A 15,957-nucleotide genomic window follows, 5' to 3' on the forward strand; every position below is an offset into this window, starting at 1 on the left:
CCCATCCAAGCTACAGTGCCCAAGGCATATTCTCCATGTCCCAGGAGCAAGGGCATGCAGGCAAGAAGCTTCAGGGCAGCTTCACCTCTTACCAAGGGCCATGCATCCTTCAGTTGTGGGGGGCAGGAAGGGGGCATTGCCCCACTCTAGTCACATGCCAAGTACCAGGCACCCTTCACTCCGAAGTGAGAGAGCAGCACGCAGCCCCCCTGGACAGTCTCTGCCTGGGGGGTCAAAAATGGGGCCAAGCAGCCCAGAGACCCAGACCTGTGTGTAGCTAAGAGTTCACAGAGGACAGACAATTTGACCGCACACACACACACACACGCACACACACCCCTTCCAGCACAGCCACTTCAGGCCATGAAGGGGGCAAGGGGAAAATCTGCCAAGCCCACCCCATGCCAACCTGTGCAAACCCACCCTCCATGGAGGGTAGTTCTGTATGCCTGGGTCCTATCCTACATCCAGAGGGCCACATTCCGTGCCGTGGCCAGCCAGGGTGCTTAGGATTTATTGAAGGCTGCAAGGACAGCCCAGATCATCTCCACGGCTTGTGCCTTGCCACCCTCCACCTCGGGGTCCATCTCCAGCAGGTCCTTTGAGCGGCTCATGGCCACCTCATACTTGTCATCAGCCAGCGTGGAGAAGACATTCTCCAGCACGTCTGAGGAGTGGGCCAGCACCAGCAGGGCCAACGTCCGCCTATCCATGCGGTGCGGGTCGTTCACCCAGCGGTCCAGGACACTCTCCTGCAGCTTCTTGACGAGGCGCTGCTTCTCGGTGGTGTTGGTCACAGGGTGCGTGGTCATGTCAAAGAGCAGGAAGTTTTGCTTCTCTGTGGTGAGGATGCCCTTCTCCACCAGGTTCTTGGCGATGCGCTCACGCACATTGCGCAGCTGGTACTGCAGCTTGAAGGGGTTCCAGGTCTCGCCTGTGGGAAAGGCAGCCAGGGGTGTGTGTGTGGGGGAGAAGGGGAGACTCTTTCCTTCCACACTGAGGCATCAGCCAGCTGCAGAGACCAAGCCCGCCTCCCACACCTTCCCCATGCCCCAAATTGACCACCACCCTCCATCGAGAGCTCTGTTAATGCACCCCTGCCTAGCCCCCAACCATTCCAGCCTGGGATTTGCCCCAGTGCAATCCTGCACTATGGTAACACAGTCCCTCAGCCTCTGGGCCCCCCAGTCTGCCCATGCTCTCTAGGGCTGAAAGTGGTGCTCAACAGGGACTGCTGGAAAAAACCAAAAAAAAAAAAAAAAACCCACAGGCTCCAGGGCCAACTCCCAGATCAGTCAAACTAGGCATGGGAGAGGCAAGCTCAGCCCTGCCCTCTCCAGGACCTGTGCTGACGTAGTGTACACAAGCCCTACGTGCAAGCACCATCCCAGACCCTCCAATGCAAACAAAAGGATAAGGAAACACCACTTCCTCCCACAGCCACCTGCCTGGCTCCATTCCATGCTCAGATGGAGCCAGCCACCAGGTCCCAACCTGTTCAGCCCGCAGTCCCAGGGGAGGGAGGAGCCCCAGGGCACAAAGCAGTGTAGGGCACGCCCCAAGCACACATACCTGTGAGAAGCTCTATCCAGGTCTGCACCGTCTCTGCAGGCTCTGTGGCTTTGATGTGTTTGAGAGTCTCGTCTAGCAGGATGTCGCCAGTTGGGGTATCTGACTTCAAGAGTACCTGCAAGGACAAAAGGAGACAGCTGGAGTGAGACCAGGTCCCAGGCAGTCACCAGCCCCTCTCCCCACAGCTGGAGCATCATGACTGCTACCTCTGCATAGTCCAATCCTGCAGTCTGGGATCTGAACCGGGGAGCCCAAAACTGGGGTCATTGGGACAGGCCCAGTGGGGAGGGGGGGACACCACACACACACAGGTCAATAGAATTCCAGGGCATGCAGGCATCTCCCCGCCTCCTTGGGACATCTCCCACCAAGGATACAGCTCTGACAGAGTCTTGTTAGTAGTAGCAATGTGTCAGGGGGGTTTAAGCCTTCATCAAAAGACACTGGGTATTGGCTACAGCCCAGGCTGCGGACAGGGACTGGGCTGTGCCAGTGCTTCTTCTGGGACCAAAACTGGAAGGTCTTGACTAGAGGGTCTTGCCCCTCCACTCACGGTCAGACTGATGCCCATTTGAGGTCATGGAGAAATTTTACCCCCTGATCAGATTGGTATGGAATTGGAGGGGAAGAGGGTAGTTTGCCTTTTTCTATAGCAGGGGCACAGCCTCTACCTGGAATCTCTTGAGTGTATTAACAACCTCTAACAGCAGCACGACACTGGCTGCAGTAGCACCCCACCCCCCGCTTTCCCTGTGGCAGGTTCGGGTGTGATGTCTCTGCTGGGTCAGGGTTGATTGTTAACTTATGAAGTGTTTAGATGATGGATGCATCTGGGATGGTTTGGACAAGGCTGATCCTGCCTCAAGCAGGGGGTTGGACTAGATGCGACCTCTGTAGGTCCCTTCCAGCCCTACCTCTCTAGGATTCAATGATTCAGGGAACACCCTCACAAAAGGGGTCCCCATAACCAGAGCCACCCTTGAATACAGACCAGATCCCCACCAGCGAGTATGCGCCGCATCCTTCATGAACTGCAGAGGGGTTACAGACACTTTTAGGGCAAGGACACAGGTGTATACCCCTTAAGCAACTTGTATGCCAATGCATACCGGGAACAGACCAAAAATGCAGCTCATTCTGGGTACCAAAGGGTTACTGCTGCACCCCACTACTAGATGGCAGGGAATCAGGTAACAGCTGGCTGGCCATTTGCAAGCCGCTACCCCAAGATAAATCTGGACAGATGACAGCTGCACTGGTATAACTTAAGCTGGGAGAGTTTTACTCGAATCCCATCAGGAATAAAGCTCAGCTGTTTTGGAGGAGATTACCCCTGATTTTGGTATGCGTCATCTATCCTCAATTTTTGTACACTAGAAAAAGTGCAATGACTACCCATGTGTCCCAGTTCCTCTGAGATCACCATTTCAACCTCCTGACCTTCACTGCAGGGCAGAAGAGGGCCAGGCACCTTCTATCCACAAAGGCAGCCAGCCCCACTGAACAAATGTTCCCCCAGATCCTGGTGGTCCAGAGGAAAGGCTGGGTCCCCCCACCCCAGGGGCAGCTCACCTTCCTGTCCAGCAGCCTCCTCTTCCTCATGGTGGGAGGCTCCAGATGGATCCGACCACGCATTGCCAGTTCGATGAGGATGCCACCACGCAGGCCTGAGGAGATGCAATCATTCCAGAAGGACGTGTAGCCCTGGGAGGGGAAGCATGACTGGCATTAGAAGGGAAACTCGCTGGGGAATGAGGAGAGCTGGTGATGCCTCCCTGCTGAGCAACTAACAGAGGGTGGATCAGACCCCTACCGTTGCGTGGCAGGGGCCTGCCTCGGAGCAGGGCACCCGAGTTCCAAACCTGATGCTGCCTGCAGGGTCACGACCAGACCAGAAACTGCTCCCAGGTGCCCAGAGGGGATGCCACTTGCTTTGGGAACAGCACAAGGCTACAAGCTGTCCGGGCTCACGCAACAGGCCAGCAGCAGAGCTAGGAGCAGAACCCAAAAGCCCCCCTGTTCCCAGTCCAAGGGAAAAGCAGAGAGAAGAGAGAACAGTTCTAAGGGGATCTCTTGGCAACCCCAGCTGGTCCATGGCACTGATGGAACAGGGCACTGCCCAAAAGCCACTGGGGTTTTTATAGCTTTATGGCAGGACACCCTTGATTCTTGGGATCACAGTGGGTGGTCTGCACCTCCAGGGGAAGAACTGGCCCCAAATCTTTGCCCCAAGGGGTTTATAGACATGACCCAGCTAGAGGGAGGGAGGCAGATTCTAATATACGTTCACAGCAGAGGAAGACAGCCTCAGTGAGGGGCCTGCAGAAAAAAGGGGGTCTTTGGAGAGGTTTCATAGTGACCTTGCACTCAGGGGTCCAATTGCCATCTCAGTAAGAGGGCTAGGACCAGAAGACCAGCACAGGACATGCAGCCATCTCCATTTCCTTGTAGGGAAAGCCCCGCAGCCCTTGAATCAACTGCCAGCTCTTACAACAAAATCATAATGCAGTTAACCTGGCAGGGCCCTGTGGAAGTCACATCTAGCCCAACCCCCTGCCTGAGGCAGGATCAGCCCCATCTAAACCATCCCAGACACATCCTGGTCTGACCTGTTCCAAAAAACTACCCATGCAGCCCTGTCACACTGCAAGGCCCATTGCCCCAAGACACCAACAACTCCCAGACCTGCTCCAGGTAAAGCAGGGGGATGAAGGCTGCCAGCATCCTACCACTACAAGAGGGCATAAGGCAGCCAAGGTCCTTTGGGTAAATGTGGTATCTTTTATTAGACTGACTAAATAGTTGGAAATAAAAGATATCACATTTACCCAAAGAACCTTGTCTGCCTGCGTCCTTAGAACAACACAGCTATAACCAACACTGCCAAAACATGGAAGACATCAAATTTTGCCACTTGAGAGGGAGTATTAAATGTACTTGAGAGATCCCAGTCAGAGGCTGTGCCTTCTGCTACAGAGGAAGGCAAACCACCCCACCAGTCTGCTCCAATTTGACTAAGGGAAAAATTCCTCCTTGATCCCCAATGCAGTGTTGGTCTGACCAAGAGTAGAGGGGCAAGACCCTCTAGCCAGGACCTTCCAGGTCTGATTCCCAGCAGGAGCACTGGCATAGTCCAGTCACTACCCCCTGCCTGGGCTGCAGCCAACACCCAGCACTGCTGAGAATGGATTTTCTTTATAACCTAACAGCCCTGACAGTTACAGCAATAAAAGAACCACTCCCAGGTGCAGCTTTGGCTCCAAACATTATGACCTTGAGCTCTTCTTGCAGGTGTAACACAAACAGCCACCCAGTGGGAGAGAGTTACAGGGTTGGTTGGTATACTGTTGCTGGCCAATCCTTCCTGGGTAAACACTGAGCAACAGGACACATGCAAGTCAGGGAGCTGGTTGGCACTGGTTACAATATAACCAGTTTCCTGCTCACCTGAACATGCCCCTGTGAACATCATGGCTCTCCAGGTATCAAGGGAGAGCATCTGTAGGGCAGAAAGGATCTTTGCCCCACCCCAGGCCTCTGAAGTCTTACTTCGCCTTGAACAAGAGCTCTGAAAACCAAGCTGACCATGGCCAGCCCACACTGGCCTGAGGGGCTGCAGGGCAGGTGCCATTACCCCAACTGGCTTCAGCAAGTTGGGTTACCTTTTCCCATCCCCTACAGATGTCTTCAGAGAGGGTCTCTTACCATGAGTGTTGCTGGTACAGCATGACCTTCCTTCTTAGGGTGGCTGCTGGGAGATTAGAGAGGCTGCAGCTACAGAAATACCCAGCACTTGTTTCAAACAGAAGTATGGGAGAGGGGGAAAATATCAGAGGGAAACACGGCTTCGGACAAATCTCCATTCTCTATAGATTTTAAAGAGTGATTTCTACAGAACCTCCTGGGAGGTGAATTTCCCCTCACAAGGGAAAAGCGAGTATAACACCTGACTGCTACCATGAGAACTGCTATTTACTGGGTCAGACCACAGGTGTAATCTTGCCCAGTCTCCTGTCCCGTCTCTCTGGCAGAGAGCAGATATGTCCTGGTTCCCTGATGTAGCAGGGCTAGGAGGTGAGAAAGAGGTTTCATGAATAAGAGACAGAATTAAGTTCTCCCCCCGACCTCTCAGTTGCCTGGTCAGCAAGGGACCAATTCTTCCCCTTCAGCATTAAAGCTCCATGAAGACAGGCCAGAAAGTTACCCGCCACCTGCTTGTGCGATGACTTTCAAACTGGGTCAGCAGCTGGCGCAGGCATCATCCGAGCAGTAATTGTTTTCCCTGAGAGCAGCTTTCCCCAGGCTTATGAATACATGAGTCCGCTTAAGAAACTCGTAAAGCCCCTGACACCTTCAGACCTGCCTGGAGAACAATTTCTTACTGCGGCTAATTGCTTCTAAGTCCTGTAATAAGAGTCCTCCTTGCCGTCCACAGCTTTATCTTTAAGCCCAATGCGCAGCCTCTTGAAGAGGCAGGTGGAACTCCCATTAAGGCTTAGATAAGAGAACTATCCCCAGCGTCCTTTCTAGATTCCAGTTGGGCTAATTACAGCCTGCCCACTTAAATCCACCTTGTAACTTTGAGCAAGATAGGGTATAATTGCCTGCTTGGGAAGAGAAGCACTTAAGCGTGCTGTTAAAGAGCTGCCAGCTTCCACACCAGAAGGTGCCGCATTTCAGCTGTGGGTGGGGCACGGTCTGCGACTCTAGCTCAGATCTACAGTAATTTCTATGGGCTACAGAGCTCAGGCTAAGTATTACCATACTTTCTTGCCTACAATGCCCCCAAAATAAGACACACACCTCAATTTGAAAGGCTAAATGAAGGTGGAGAGGGCGGAGATCTTTCCTCATAGTCATTTTGGAGGGGTGGGGGGGTGGGGAAGGGTGTGTTTGGTATGCAAGAAGATGCAATACTTTATCCACTTGTTCTAGGATGGGAGGTATTACCTCTGGGCACTCCAATGAATGTCATACAGCATGGACATACAATCATTTTGGCTGCGTGAGATTCATCCGTCATCAGCACATATTCCCTGTGAGCCTACTAGAGTCTGAGCACTTGTGCAATGCCAATAGTTCTGTGCCAGGACAGTGCTGAATCAGGATCTTCCTTCCTCATCCTCCACCCACCCCCCTCACATCTACCTGATCCTGAGAAGTGCTATGCACCTGAACCCTCAAGGGCTCAGCACCACAACAGCACCTTGAGATTACAACTAAGAACAAAGTCCTTTTACATCAGGTACCGCATGGGTTCATTAAGCTATTCCAGGCAAGGACTCTCATTTACCATCGGAAGAAGAATCAGAACAGGAAACTGAGGTATGAAAAAAGGTCATGGTCGGCCCAAGTGTCTGGTGGAGCATCTGTTGTTTTAGGGAACAGATGAAAGCCCTGAAGCTTGGATGCCACAGGCAGCCATAGCATCATAGTCCAAACTACGGCTCTCTCCCAATGGGCACCCAGTTTAAGCAGCCTCTGCCAGGTAAGATGGGCAGGTAAAAGGAGCTAGAGGTGAGGAGGAAAAAAAGTTTCACAAGCTAATCAGGGCATTCTTCCCTACAGGCACTGTTCTTGGCCTGGCTTGTCCCCTCTCCAATTCTTTTACTGCCCTCATTATATCAAACATTAACTCAGGAGACAATGCTACACCCCTACAGGTGGTGGGAGAACCTGTCTGAAGGAGCCAAAGAGTTGCTCAGCAGGGAGGCTGCTGGTGCTTTCTACTGACTGTTCCCTCCCTCCCTGGTCAGTGACCACAACAGTCCTGCCATCTGTGCCATCAGGAACAGCCCCACCCTAACCAATGGGCGGTGTCTTTAGAGGGGGGATAAGCATTGTGCCAACTCTAAACCACTGACTCCGATCTAACAGGTCAGGACACAGCACAACCTGCTTGTGAGAATAGAACAGAGTTCTGCTCCCAGTGCATGGAGGGGTGTAGAGGCCTAGCAGAAAGGGATGGAGCACGAGTCCATTCTCCACTCTGTGACTGCCCCCTGCCTCAGTTTCCCTCTCAATTTACCCAGAAGACCATTAGCCTGTCACTCACAGTGGGAGCTGAGCATCCTAGTTCCACAGCTGCACTGGAAGGTGTGCGGGACATTTCTGTATGGCTGTCACATGCCCCCTACTGCAACGGATCCCTTTTGAGCGGACGTGAAAGAGTCCTGTGCTTCCAAAAGGTTGCTGGGTCCTCACTGGGCGCATCTAAATGAGATGCTTACTGTGCATTAGCCTCATAACACTGCGCCGTAGTGTGGCGGTTAGAAACCATGCTAATAGCCTACTGTGCAGTGGTACTTATTAGGCCAACGTGCAGTAAGCATCACAAAAAAAACAAAAAACAAAAAACCAACCCAAAAACAACCAACCTGTGTACTGAAGCTACTGCACAGTAATTTTAGTTAGTACTTTATTAAGCAAGTACTAAACTAAATGCACAGTAACTAAGGTGCATTAACGAACATGTAGATGTGCTCACTGTGACCATGATGGTTTGAACAGCTAATGCTCACAGCTCAACAAATTCCCCAGGGGAACAGAGGGTCATCGCACTAAGACCTTGATTACACTGACCAACAAAACTTCCATCTCCAGCACCATCAGGGAAGGTACCTACTCTTTGGTGGGATCTATACAACCATCCAAATGCCCAAGATCCCCCTGTTTTAAAGCAACATCAGCTATGTCTGTACAAAGCCAAGGGGGTTGGGAAGGGCACCAAAGAAGTTAAAGGGAACAGAAGCATGCAGCTTTGTTCTCCCTACACACCTGAGTGGCTCAAATATTTAGCATCCCAGGTTGTTCCCCAATCTCCTGTTACTTCAATGTTGCCAAGATCTTATCTTGGGTTCAGCCAACAGCTGCATGTACTGGCACCTCTTGCTGGAGGTGACCACAAGGCAGTTCCACCCATGTCAGTGAATTGCCGGCAACTGGGAGGTTGCCTACTGAAAGCTGCAGGCACTTGGCACCTCTGAGACCCAGCCCTTCCCAGGCTCCTCAGGGGTTCAGTTTTCAACCCAGGGTAATGTGTCAGTGTGTTGTGTAACACTCGACACCTGCTGCTTCCCTGCTAACCACAGCAAGTGCTGAACGAATGCTCTTTTCTGGTTTGGAGGCTGACCCAATGGTTAGGGCACCAGCCTGGAACTCAGGAGACCTGAATTCAAGTTCCTCCTCTGCCACTGCCTGCCTGCTGTAACTTTAGGCATACTCACTTAGCCTCTCTGTGCCTCAGTGATGCCATCTGTACAATGGGGATAGGAGCCTCGTCTTACAGCAGGGGTAGCTGGGAGGTGCTCAGGGGCAGGTAAGTACTAAAGGTGTAACAAGAAGTAGAGGTTAGAGCAACCAGGCAACTCCACCCATACAGATACTTTCACTGGGCAGCTCCATACTAGGGTATGGAGCCTTTTACTTGTAGGCCAGCTATGCACAATAGGACAAGCCAAGCTGGAGCCAATTACAAAGCTTGTTACTAGCTGGAATCCAGCTGTGCCAGTCTCAGTCAGGTTCTGAAGGATGGGTTTTACCATATCATAAACAGCTGGTGACCTACTGAGCTATTCCAGTGAGAAGCCAAACAGAATTCTGTATTCTCCCCCAACATGCATCAGGATGCATGGCCAGTGCATTTGTGCTGCTGCCAAACCAGCCCAGAGCCCTCGATCTGGCTTCATACCTTGCCAGCCCAAGACAATGGGAACAACACATTCCTGCTAAACTACAGCCCAACAACAAACACAAAACCTGTGCAAGCAGTTTACAATGGGGCTCTGTGACGTGGTGCCCAAGATCAGCTCCCAGCCACTGCAATTTTCCAGAAAGCCCCTTCCAGACCTGAGCTGCTCAATCAGACAGAATGTCTGTCCGCAAGGCAGCTAGCTGCCCACGGGCGCTGGGAACAGAGACCCATGCGGCTGACGAGAGAAATCCAGGCCTGCTGGTGGGGTTTGCTCTGCCTTCCAAGAGGTCTCTGGTCACATAAGCAGCCCTCTTTTCTCACTGGAGCAACTTGAAAGCAGAGAAACCACTTCATCCTGTCCAGCTATTTTGATCATTCCTACTTCCTCGCAGCTGCACAATATTTCTGGTCCAGCTGCATTCTCTGAACCCAGCTCCTGTCCTTCCCCTGTTCCTCCCTCGCTGATTCTTAGCTAGACCCAAGCGAAACATGAGAACACCTGAGGTTATGTCTTCTGTTGGTCTCAGACAGGAAGGGGACATTTGCCACTGCACAGGAGGGGAGCACTTCATATATCTTGACAACATAATTAGGGCTGGTTTTTACCTTGGAGTTTCATCCCATGAGGTTGTCACAGCCCCTCCAGCTTCTAACCAGGACTTTGGGGCAACCAAAGGAAAACACCATTTCCCTAAAGAATCCTCCTCAGGTTTTACCCCCTGTTTTCACAAGAAGCAGTGTTCTGGTCAGCCACCTCAATACCTTGCATGGGCTCATGTACCTGGCACAGAGTTGCCATCTCTGAGGATGGCACGAGTCTTTTGGACCTGATGAAGAATGCCTTACAATCCAATGCTTGTCTCTCTTTCAAACCAGGATAAAGTCAAACTGCAGACTGGACTGGATGAAGTATGTTTTAAGCAAGGATTACAGGTTCTCATCCCACAATCTGGATCGTCTTTGGTGACCCCAATGCTCCTATGGGTTCTTTACTTCAAGCACTATTCCCCTTCCCCCCCCCCCAACTTCTCTTTTATTCAAAGCACTCACTCCACTTCATACACTGCTCTGCACTGCCTTTCACAGCATCTGATGAGGTCAACTCCAGTTCACAAAAGCTCCTGCTTTCTCTTAGTTAGTCAATAAGATTTCATAGATTTCTAGGGTCAGAAGGGAACTATTAGATTATCGAGTCTAAGGGCAGGAAAGAGCACTGGGGTCAAGTAATGCCAGCCAGGTGCTTGCCTAATCTTCTTTTGAACACCTCCAAGGTAGAGGAAAGCGCCACCTGCCTTGGAAGCCCATTCCATATTTTGGCAACCCTCACCGTAAATAACTTCTCCCTAATGTCCAATATAAGTCTACTCTCCTTCGGTTTATGGCCACTGTTTCTAGTAATAAGGTGTGCATCTACCCTGCCTTCTGCCTGACTTTATCCCAGCCATACAGCTGGCCCAGTAAGAAATATCACCTACAAAAATTTTTGCTTCTTGCAGAATTCCTGGGCCATCATAGCTACATCACTCCAATATGACCAGGAGTCTCTTAATGCAGTCAGTGCTTTTTCTTAAAAAAAACAAAACAAAAACCACACTCCAGTTCCTTTAAATAGGTTTTATTTTAATCCAGTCTGTTTCAGGGACATAATCATAATCATAGTCTCTGAGCACCTGAGGCTGGCAATATGTACTCCCTCTCCCCACCCCCCAGCACACACCCAGAGGCACATTTTGTCCAACTGTAGTCAGTGGGACCATGCCATGTGCACAAATGCATGCATAAACATTACAGTCCACAAGATCCAGATCTGCAAAATTCTGCAAGGCAGGAAACAGGTTGGGCGTGATGCCCAGCACAACAGGGCTCTTGTTTCGACTAGCAAAGCTGGAAACAAACTATCCTAACCATTACATGCACTGCATGGCCTCTGAGTGCTAACAAAGCCCAACCGACAACCACTCTGGCATGGCAGATTTCAGATACCCAGGGCCCAAGCTGCCAGCAAAAACTCAGAGATAGCTTTTCTCATAATCAAAGGTCCCGAAATATCCATTTCCAAAAGACAGTGCCACCTAAAATCTGTAGACAGGAGCCACTCCTCTCTGCCGGGGTTCATGGGACCAGGTTACAGAGCACACAGAGTGCGGTTTAGCGATTTCACAGAAGGAGAGAACTGTTGTCCTTGTGAGAGCCTAGGAAGTACTGCACACTTTGTGCTATGATCCTGGAGCACCATGTATGATCCTCTATACAAGCTCAGTAAGGCACCAATGTCACCATGACCAATACACACTGCCGTGGAGAGGGATCTGTCTGGAACGGCTAGCTGAGCACATCGTTAACACTAATGAGATGGTATTATCTCCAGGTTCCTACTCAGATCAGGGTATCCTTGTGATGGATGCTGCCAAGATGCCTCATGAGAGACAGTTCCTACCTTTCAAATAACTTGCAATGAAATACTGAGTTAGTCGCATTGTGATGGCACCCAGACAAAGGAAGTTTTATCCCCCCCCTCACTGCCCCTCTTTTTTTTTTTTTTTTAAAACAGCTGAGAAACTGAGGCAAAGAGAAAGACAAAGTAATTTGCCTGGGATCGTACACAGCCTGTGTCAGCACCAGAAACTGGACCCTGGAGTCTCAGGCCAGCCTTTAAACCAAGAAACAAACCCTCCTTTCTGACTTTGATACAGTTCTGCAAAGAAAGAAACCCCTCTGGCACCAGACTGAGGAAGGCAACTTTCATCTGGCAATAACCCAGTTCCACAGCAACAAAGCAACACAACCTAAGTCCATCACCTAGAAATTCAATCTGAACTTTTTATCCTAATGGGAGAAGGGGGGCAGCTGCGTGCAGCTGGACAGGTGATGTGCTCCAGCCTGGAGATGGCTTTCAATCACCCAATGGGAATAGATCTATTTCTCACAGATACATCTTTTAATCTGGATTTAGGATCTTGCAGACTTTCTTCCACCAAGATAGGACTCTGCTCCATTTCTCTCTCATGTATTTAAGATGACTTGGGTGCCAAATGATAATGTTCCCCTCCAAGCTCAAGAAAACTTCCAGATAACCTTGTGCAGAGGGGCATTCGCCCACAGCACTGACTCAACTGGATTTTATTTTTTGCAATTGATGGTTGCGTCAGTTCTTTACAAATATTCTGGGGTTTTAAACAGCTGTTGCTATCCTATTGGTATCCAGGTGATGGAGTCCTGATACTATTTTGAAGTGCAAGAGAGAAATTATAAGCACTGATCAAGTAGATGAGCTAAGCCACCAAGAAGCAAAAATTTCTGGGTGCCTTGGGTTTCTTTTTGTGCTCCCAAAGGCACTGAACAGCCCTAGTATAAACCTGTCTAGCCCCAAAATAGCCCAGTCCTTCTTTTACAACAGCCCCAAGCAAAGGGTGGGGTGTGGCTACTGGATCTATAGCCTGCCCCATCAAGGAGCAATTCAGGACAGAGGTAACCCTTGGCTACTAAATGAACAAGAGGTAAATGGCATCTCCTCCCTTCTCTACAAGGAAAGGTCAGGCCCCAGATGGGAGCAGGGGCATGCCTCTTCCAAAGGCCAGGCAGGGGTCTTAGCCAAAAGCCCTTTTATAAGGCCTTATTTTATGCTGTATTTCAGGTAAAAACAGAAATTGGGTTTATCCCAGGTCTGATCCACTCAGGCTACAGGTGGAGAAAGGGGGGTGGGTGGGAAAACAATGGTTTACACTGGCAGCTCAAATGGCAATTAACTTGAACTAGCCCCAAGAAAAAGTGTTCTCTCAGTACTTCATGGGCATTTAGAGCGAGACAATGGGCTAGGACCTCTGTAGGATTCCAGAATAAGAGGCTTTGTCCAGGGAGGATATCAACATCTGACCTGTAGCTCTGCTTTTTAACCAAGGGCTGGTCTACCATCAGGCCCCAGTAGAGTTAAGATAGGGAGAAGGTAAGAGACTCCTGGAGTCTAAGCCAGACCCCTCCCCACCCCCCAAATGCTACAAGATCCTCCCATTACAAAGCAAGCACAACACCTGTGGAGCTGCCCAGAGGAGGGCAATGCAGCCAGCATCTGAGCAAGGAGGAAAGGTAATGGGGTGACCCAAGCATCCTGCTCTTTTCTCCTTCAGGCACAGCTCAGCCTTGTGCTCCCATGCTCCCTTTGCCCAGAGGCATGCACAGATCCACGGCAAGATGAACCCTTCAGCTCTGCAAAGAAACCAGCAGGATTTGCTTCCCCAAGTTACTGAACCAGAGGTGTTAGGTAGAAGCCTCCACGGGGGCTCACATCCAGAAGAGCAAAGGTAACAGCAGTGCTTCTAACAACAGGACACGTTACCTCCTTATCCTTCAGCCCCAGGAGCAGCACCTCCTCCATGAGGGTGAGGCGGATGTCTTTGGAGTCGTCAGAGTCCTCCTCACCCAAGTCTTTAGATGAGTCTTCCTCACCATCAGGCCGCTTGTCAGCATTTTTGCCTGCGTCAGCCCGCCGGCCCCTGTGAGTTAATGTCGTCATCTTCCTTCAGCTAGGAGCACAAGTTTTCACAGGACTGCTGGAGACACAGATCACAAGATTTCAGGGTTGAAAGCCTAAGCTCCAGGGAATTGCAGGCAAGAAGCCTGGCAGGATCAAGGCAGCGCCCCCCACCTCCTTAACACAGTAAGTAAGCAGCATACACAGCTCTGGAAGAGCTGTAGGACCCCCACGCTGGGAGTTCAGAAGACCAGCTCAGCCAGGTGATGTCTGAGACAGAAGCAGAAACTCTGTGAGCTAGGTTACTGCTACCTCGTTGCATTGAGGGGACAAGTAAGTCTTACCTCACCCAGTCAGGGAAGAGGCCCGGCTCAGATTTCTCCACCCACTGATGTCCTGGCACCTGCACAAAGCTTGGAATGCACCCAGTAGGACAAACCCACAGGGGACCCATAGGTCTTTTCCATCCTTCCTGGCCTCACGGGTCTGTGCCTTGTGGCTTAGCTGGTGGACAATCCTACACCTTAGGAAAGGGAATGCATTTCAAGAGCCATGGGTGGGGGGGAATAGCCAAATCCTTCCTAACCTGCAGTCCCTCCCAAACCCTAGCCCTCAGCTTTGCAACTCCTAAAGCCAGGAAAGCAATATTCCTCTTGCTTTCTTTCCATGTATGGAAGGGAATTTAACTTCCCCTCCAGCTTAGAGAAGAGGTGAGGGTCACCCAGCACAGGCTGTGCCACACCAGAGGCTAGGAATGAAGCTAGAAGAAGCAAAGTAGCTGCAAGCACAGAACAGAGACAAAAGGGACAAAAGCTACTTCCTGCAAGTCGTCTCTGTGCCCTGCTGGGGACATATCTAATCCTTCATTTCCTACCACAGATCCCAGCAGGGGGAAAGGAAGAAGAGTGAAGAAGCAAAAATCCACCCCTCCAGAGGAACTGTGCATGTACCCAGGTTCTTGGGTAGATGCAATATCTTTTATTAGACCAACTAAGTAGTTGGAAAAAATGTTCTCTGTAAGCATTCAGGTACAAGCACCCTTCCTCAGGCAGAGAGAGAGGCTGCTGATGAATTGTGTACTCTCCTGGGTAGAATGGAAGCCCACCACCCCAGAGGACATGGGAAACTTGCCCAGCTGTTCCTACTTATGTTAATGATTAATGCTAAAGAAATCCAGCCTGGAGGGAGATTCCCCCAGCCCCAGCCCCACAGTACCTGAGACTTCTCCTCTGCTCCAGGCTCCCTGTGCAAGCCTCTCTCCTGCTCTGCCCGGTGCTAAACTTGGAGCCAGACCGAACGAGAAACTTTACTTCCTGGTTGAGCTGGAGAAGGAAGAAGGGAACCACATCAGCTTCCTGGTATCCCCGAGTAACCAATCCTGGTGCTTGATAATGGACAAATCAGAGGCTGGGCTGGCAGGGCTCCTCCAATAGACCTGCAGAGGGGTGGGATCCTCTTTTTCCTGCAAAAAAAAAAAAAAAGTGCAATTACTTCTTGTTAACTGACGAAGAAAGCAGCTGGAGCAGAGGGGGTTGGTGTCGCGCCATGGAGCTCAGTGGCCTGTGGGAGCCTTGGGGAAGTGGCGGGGTGGAGGGCGCTTTACTTTGCGGGGAAGGTTGCGTGCTTTTTTTTTTTGCACCTGCGCTGGCGGGAGGGGGGTACGCGGTGGTGCAGTGCTGGATCTGAGGCCGAGCAGCTCTGCAGCTTCTTGGGGCGTGTAGTCAGCCAGGCAGTTATCACAGGGCTTTAGTTGTGCTGCGCGGCAGTGAGGTCTAGGCACATCTTCCCCAGCCAGGTTGCATGTATGGGGGGTTGTGGGGGGGGGCGTTATATACTGAGCGGGGGTCGTGTGTGTGTGGCTTTACATAATATGGGGAGTGGCCTTACATATCTTGGGGGGTTATTTGTGTATGTGTGTGGCCTTTCCTTGCATATATTGGGGTGTGTTTGGGTTTGCATATACGGGGGGTTGGTGTTAACATATACTGGGGGTTTGTGTGTGTAGCCTTGCATATATTGTGGGGGTGGCCTTATGCAAGGCCACCCCCCCCCATATATGTATCTCACACTGTCATGCAATAAATAAAGCATTGTTGTGGCGCATGGGTGGTATGGTGTCATGCCACAGGCGTGGAGCCTGCAGCCAGGCAGTGTTGTATATCGTCCCGCGTGTTGCAAAGCTACCCAGTAGTCCACAGTCTGATGCCAACGGGTAAGCAGTCAT

The 15,957-nt window shown here is 51.0% G+C and overlaps 1 protein-coding gene across 2 annotated transcripts; it reads right to left on the reverse strand.

The window, feature by feature from the left end:
- Positions 1-498: 498 nt before the first annotated feature.
- GOLPH3L (golgi phosphoprotein 3 like) lies at positions 499-15,068 on the reverse strand. 2 transcript variants are annotated; one of them, XM_090054400.1, is made up of 5 exons: positions 14,949-15,068; positions 13,599-13,812; positions 3,145-3,276; positions 1,573-1,687; positions 499-934 (listed from the first exon to the last, which is right to left on the reverse strand). In XM_090054400.1, the coding sequence occupies exons 2-5, from the start codon at positions 13,773-13,775 to the stop codon at positions 507-509; spliced, it is 852 nt and encodes a 283-aa protein (XP_089910526.1). In that variant the 5' UTR covers positions 13,776-13,812; positions 14,949-15,068; the 3' UTR covers positions 499-506. The 2 variants fall into 2 exon arrangements, with proteins under 2 accessions (XP_089910526.1, XP_089910527.1); XM_090054401.1 differs by having other exon boundaries at positions 13,599-13,809; positions 14,949-15,059.
- Between the last annotated feature and the right edge of the window lie 889 nt (positions 15,069-15,957).

Source organism: Crocodylus siamensis, chromosome 6 (assembly GCF_052110815.1).
Source record: "Crocodylus siamensis isolate JL-2025a chromosome 6, ASM5211081v1, whole genome shotgun sequence".
NCBI lineage: Eukaryota > Metazoa > Chordata > Crocodylia > Crocodylidae > Crocodylus > Crocodylus siamensis.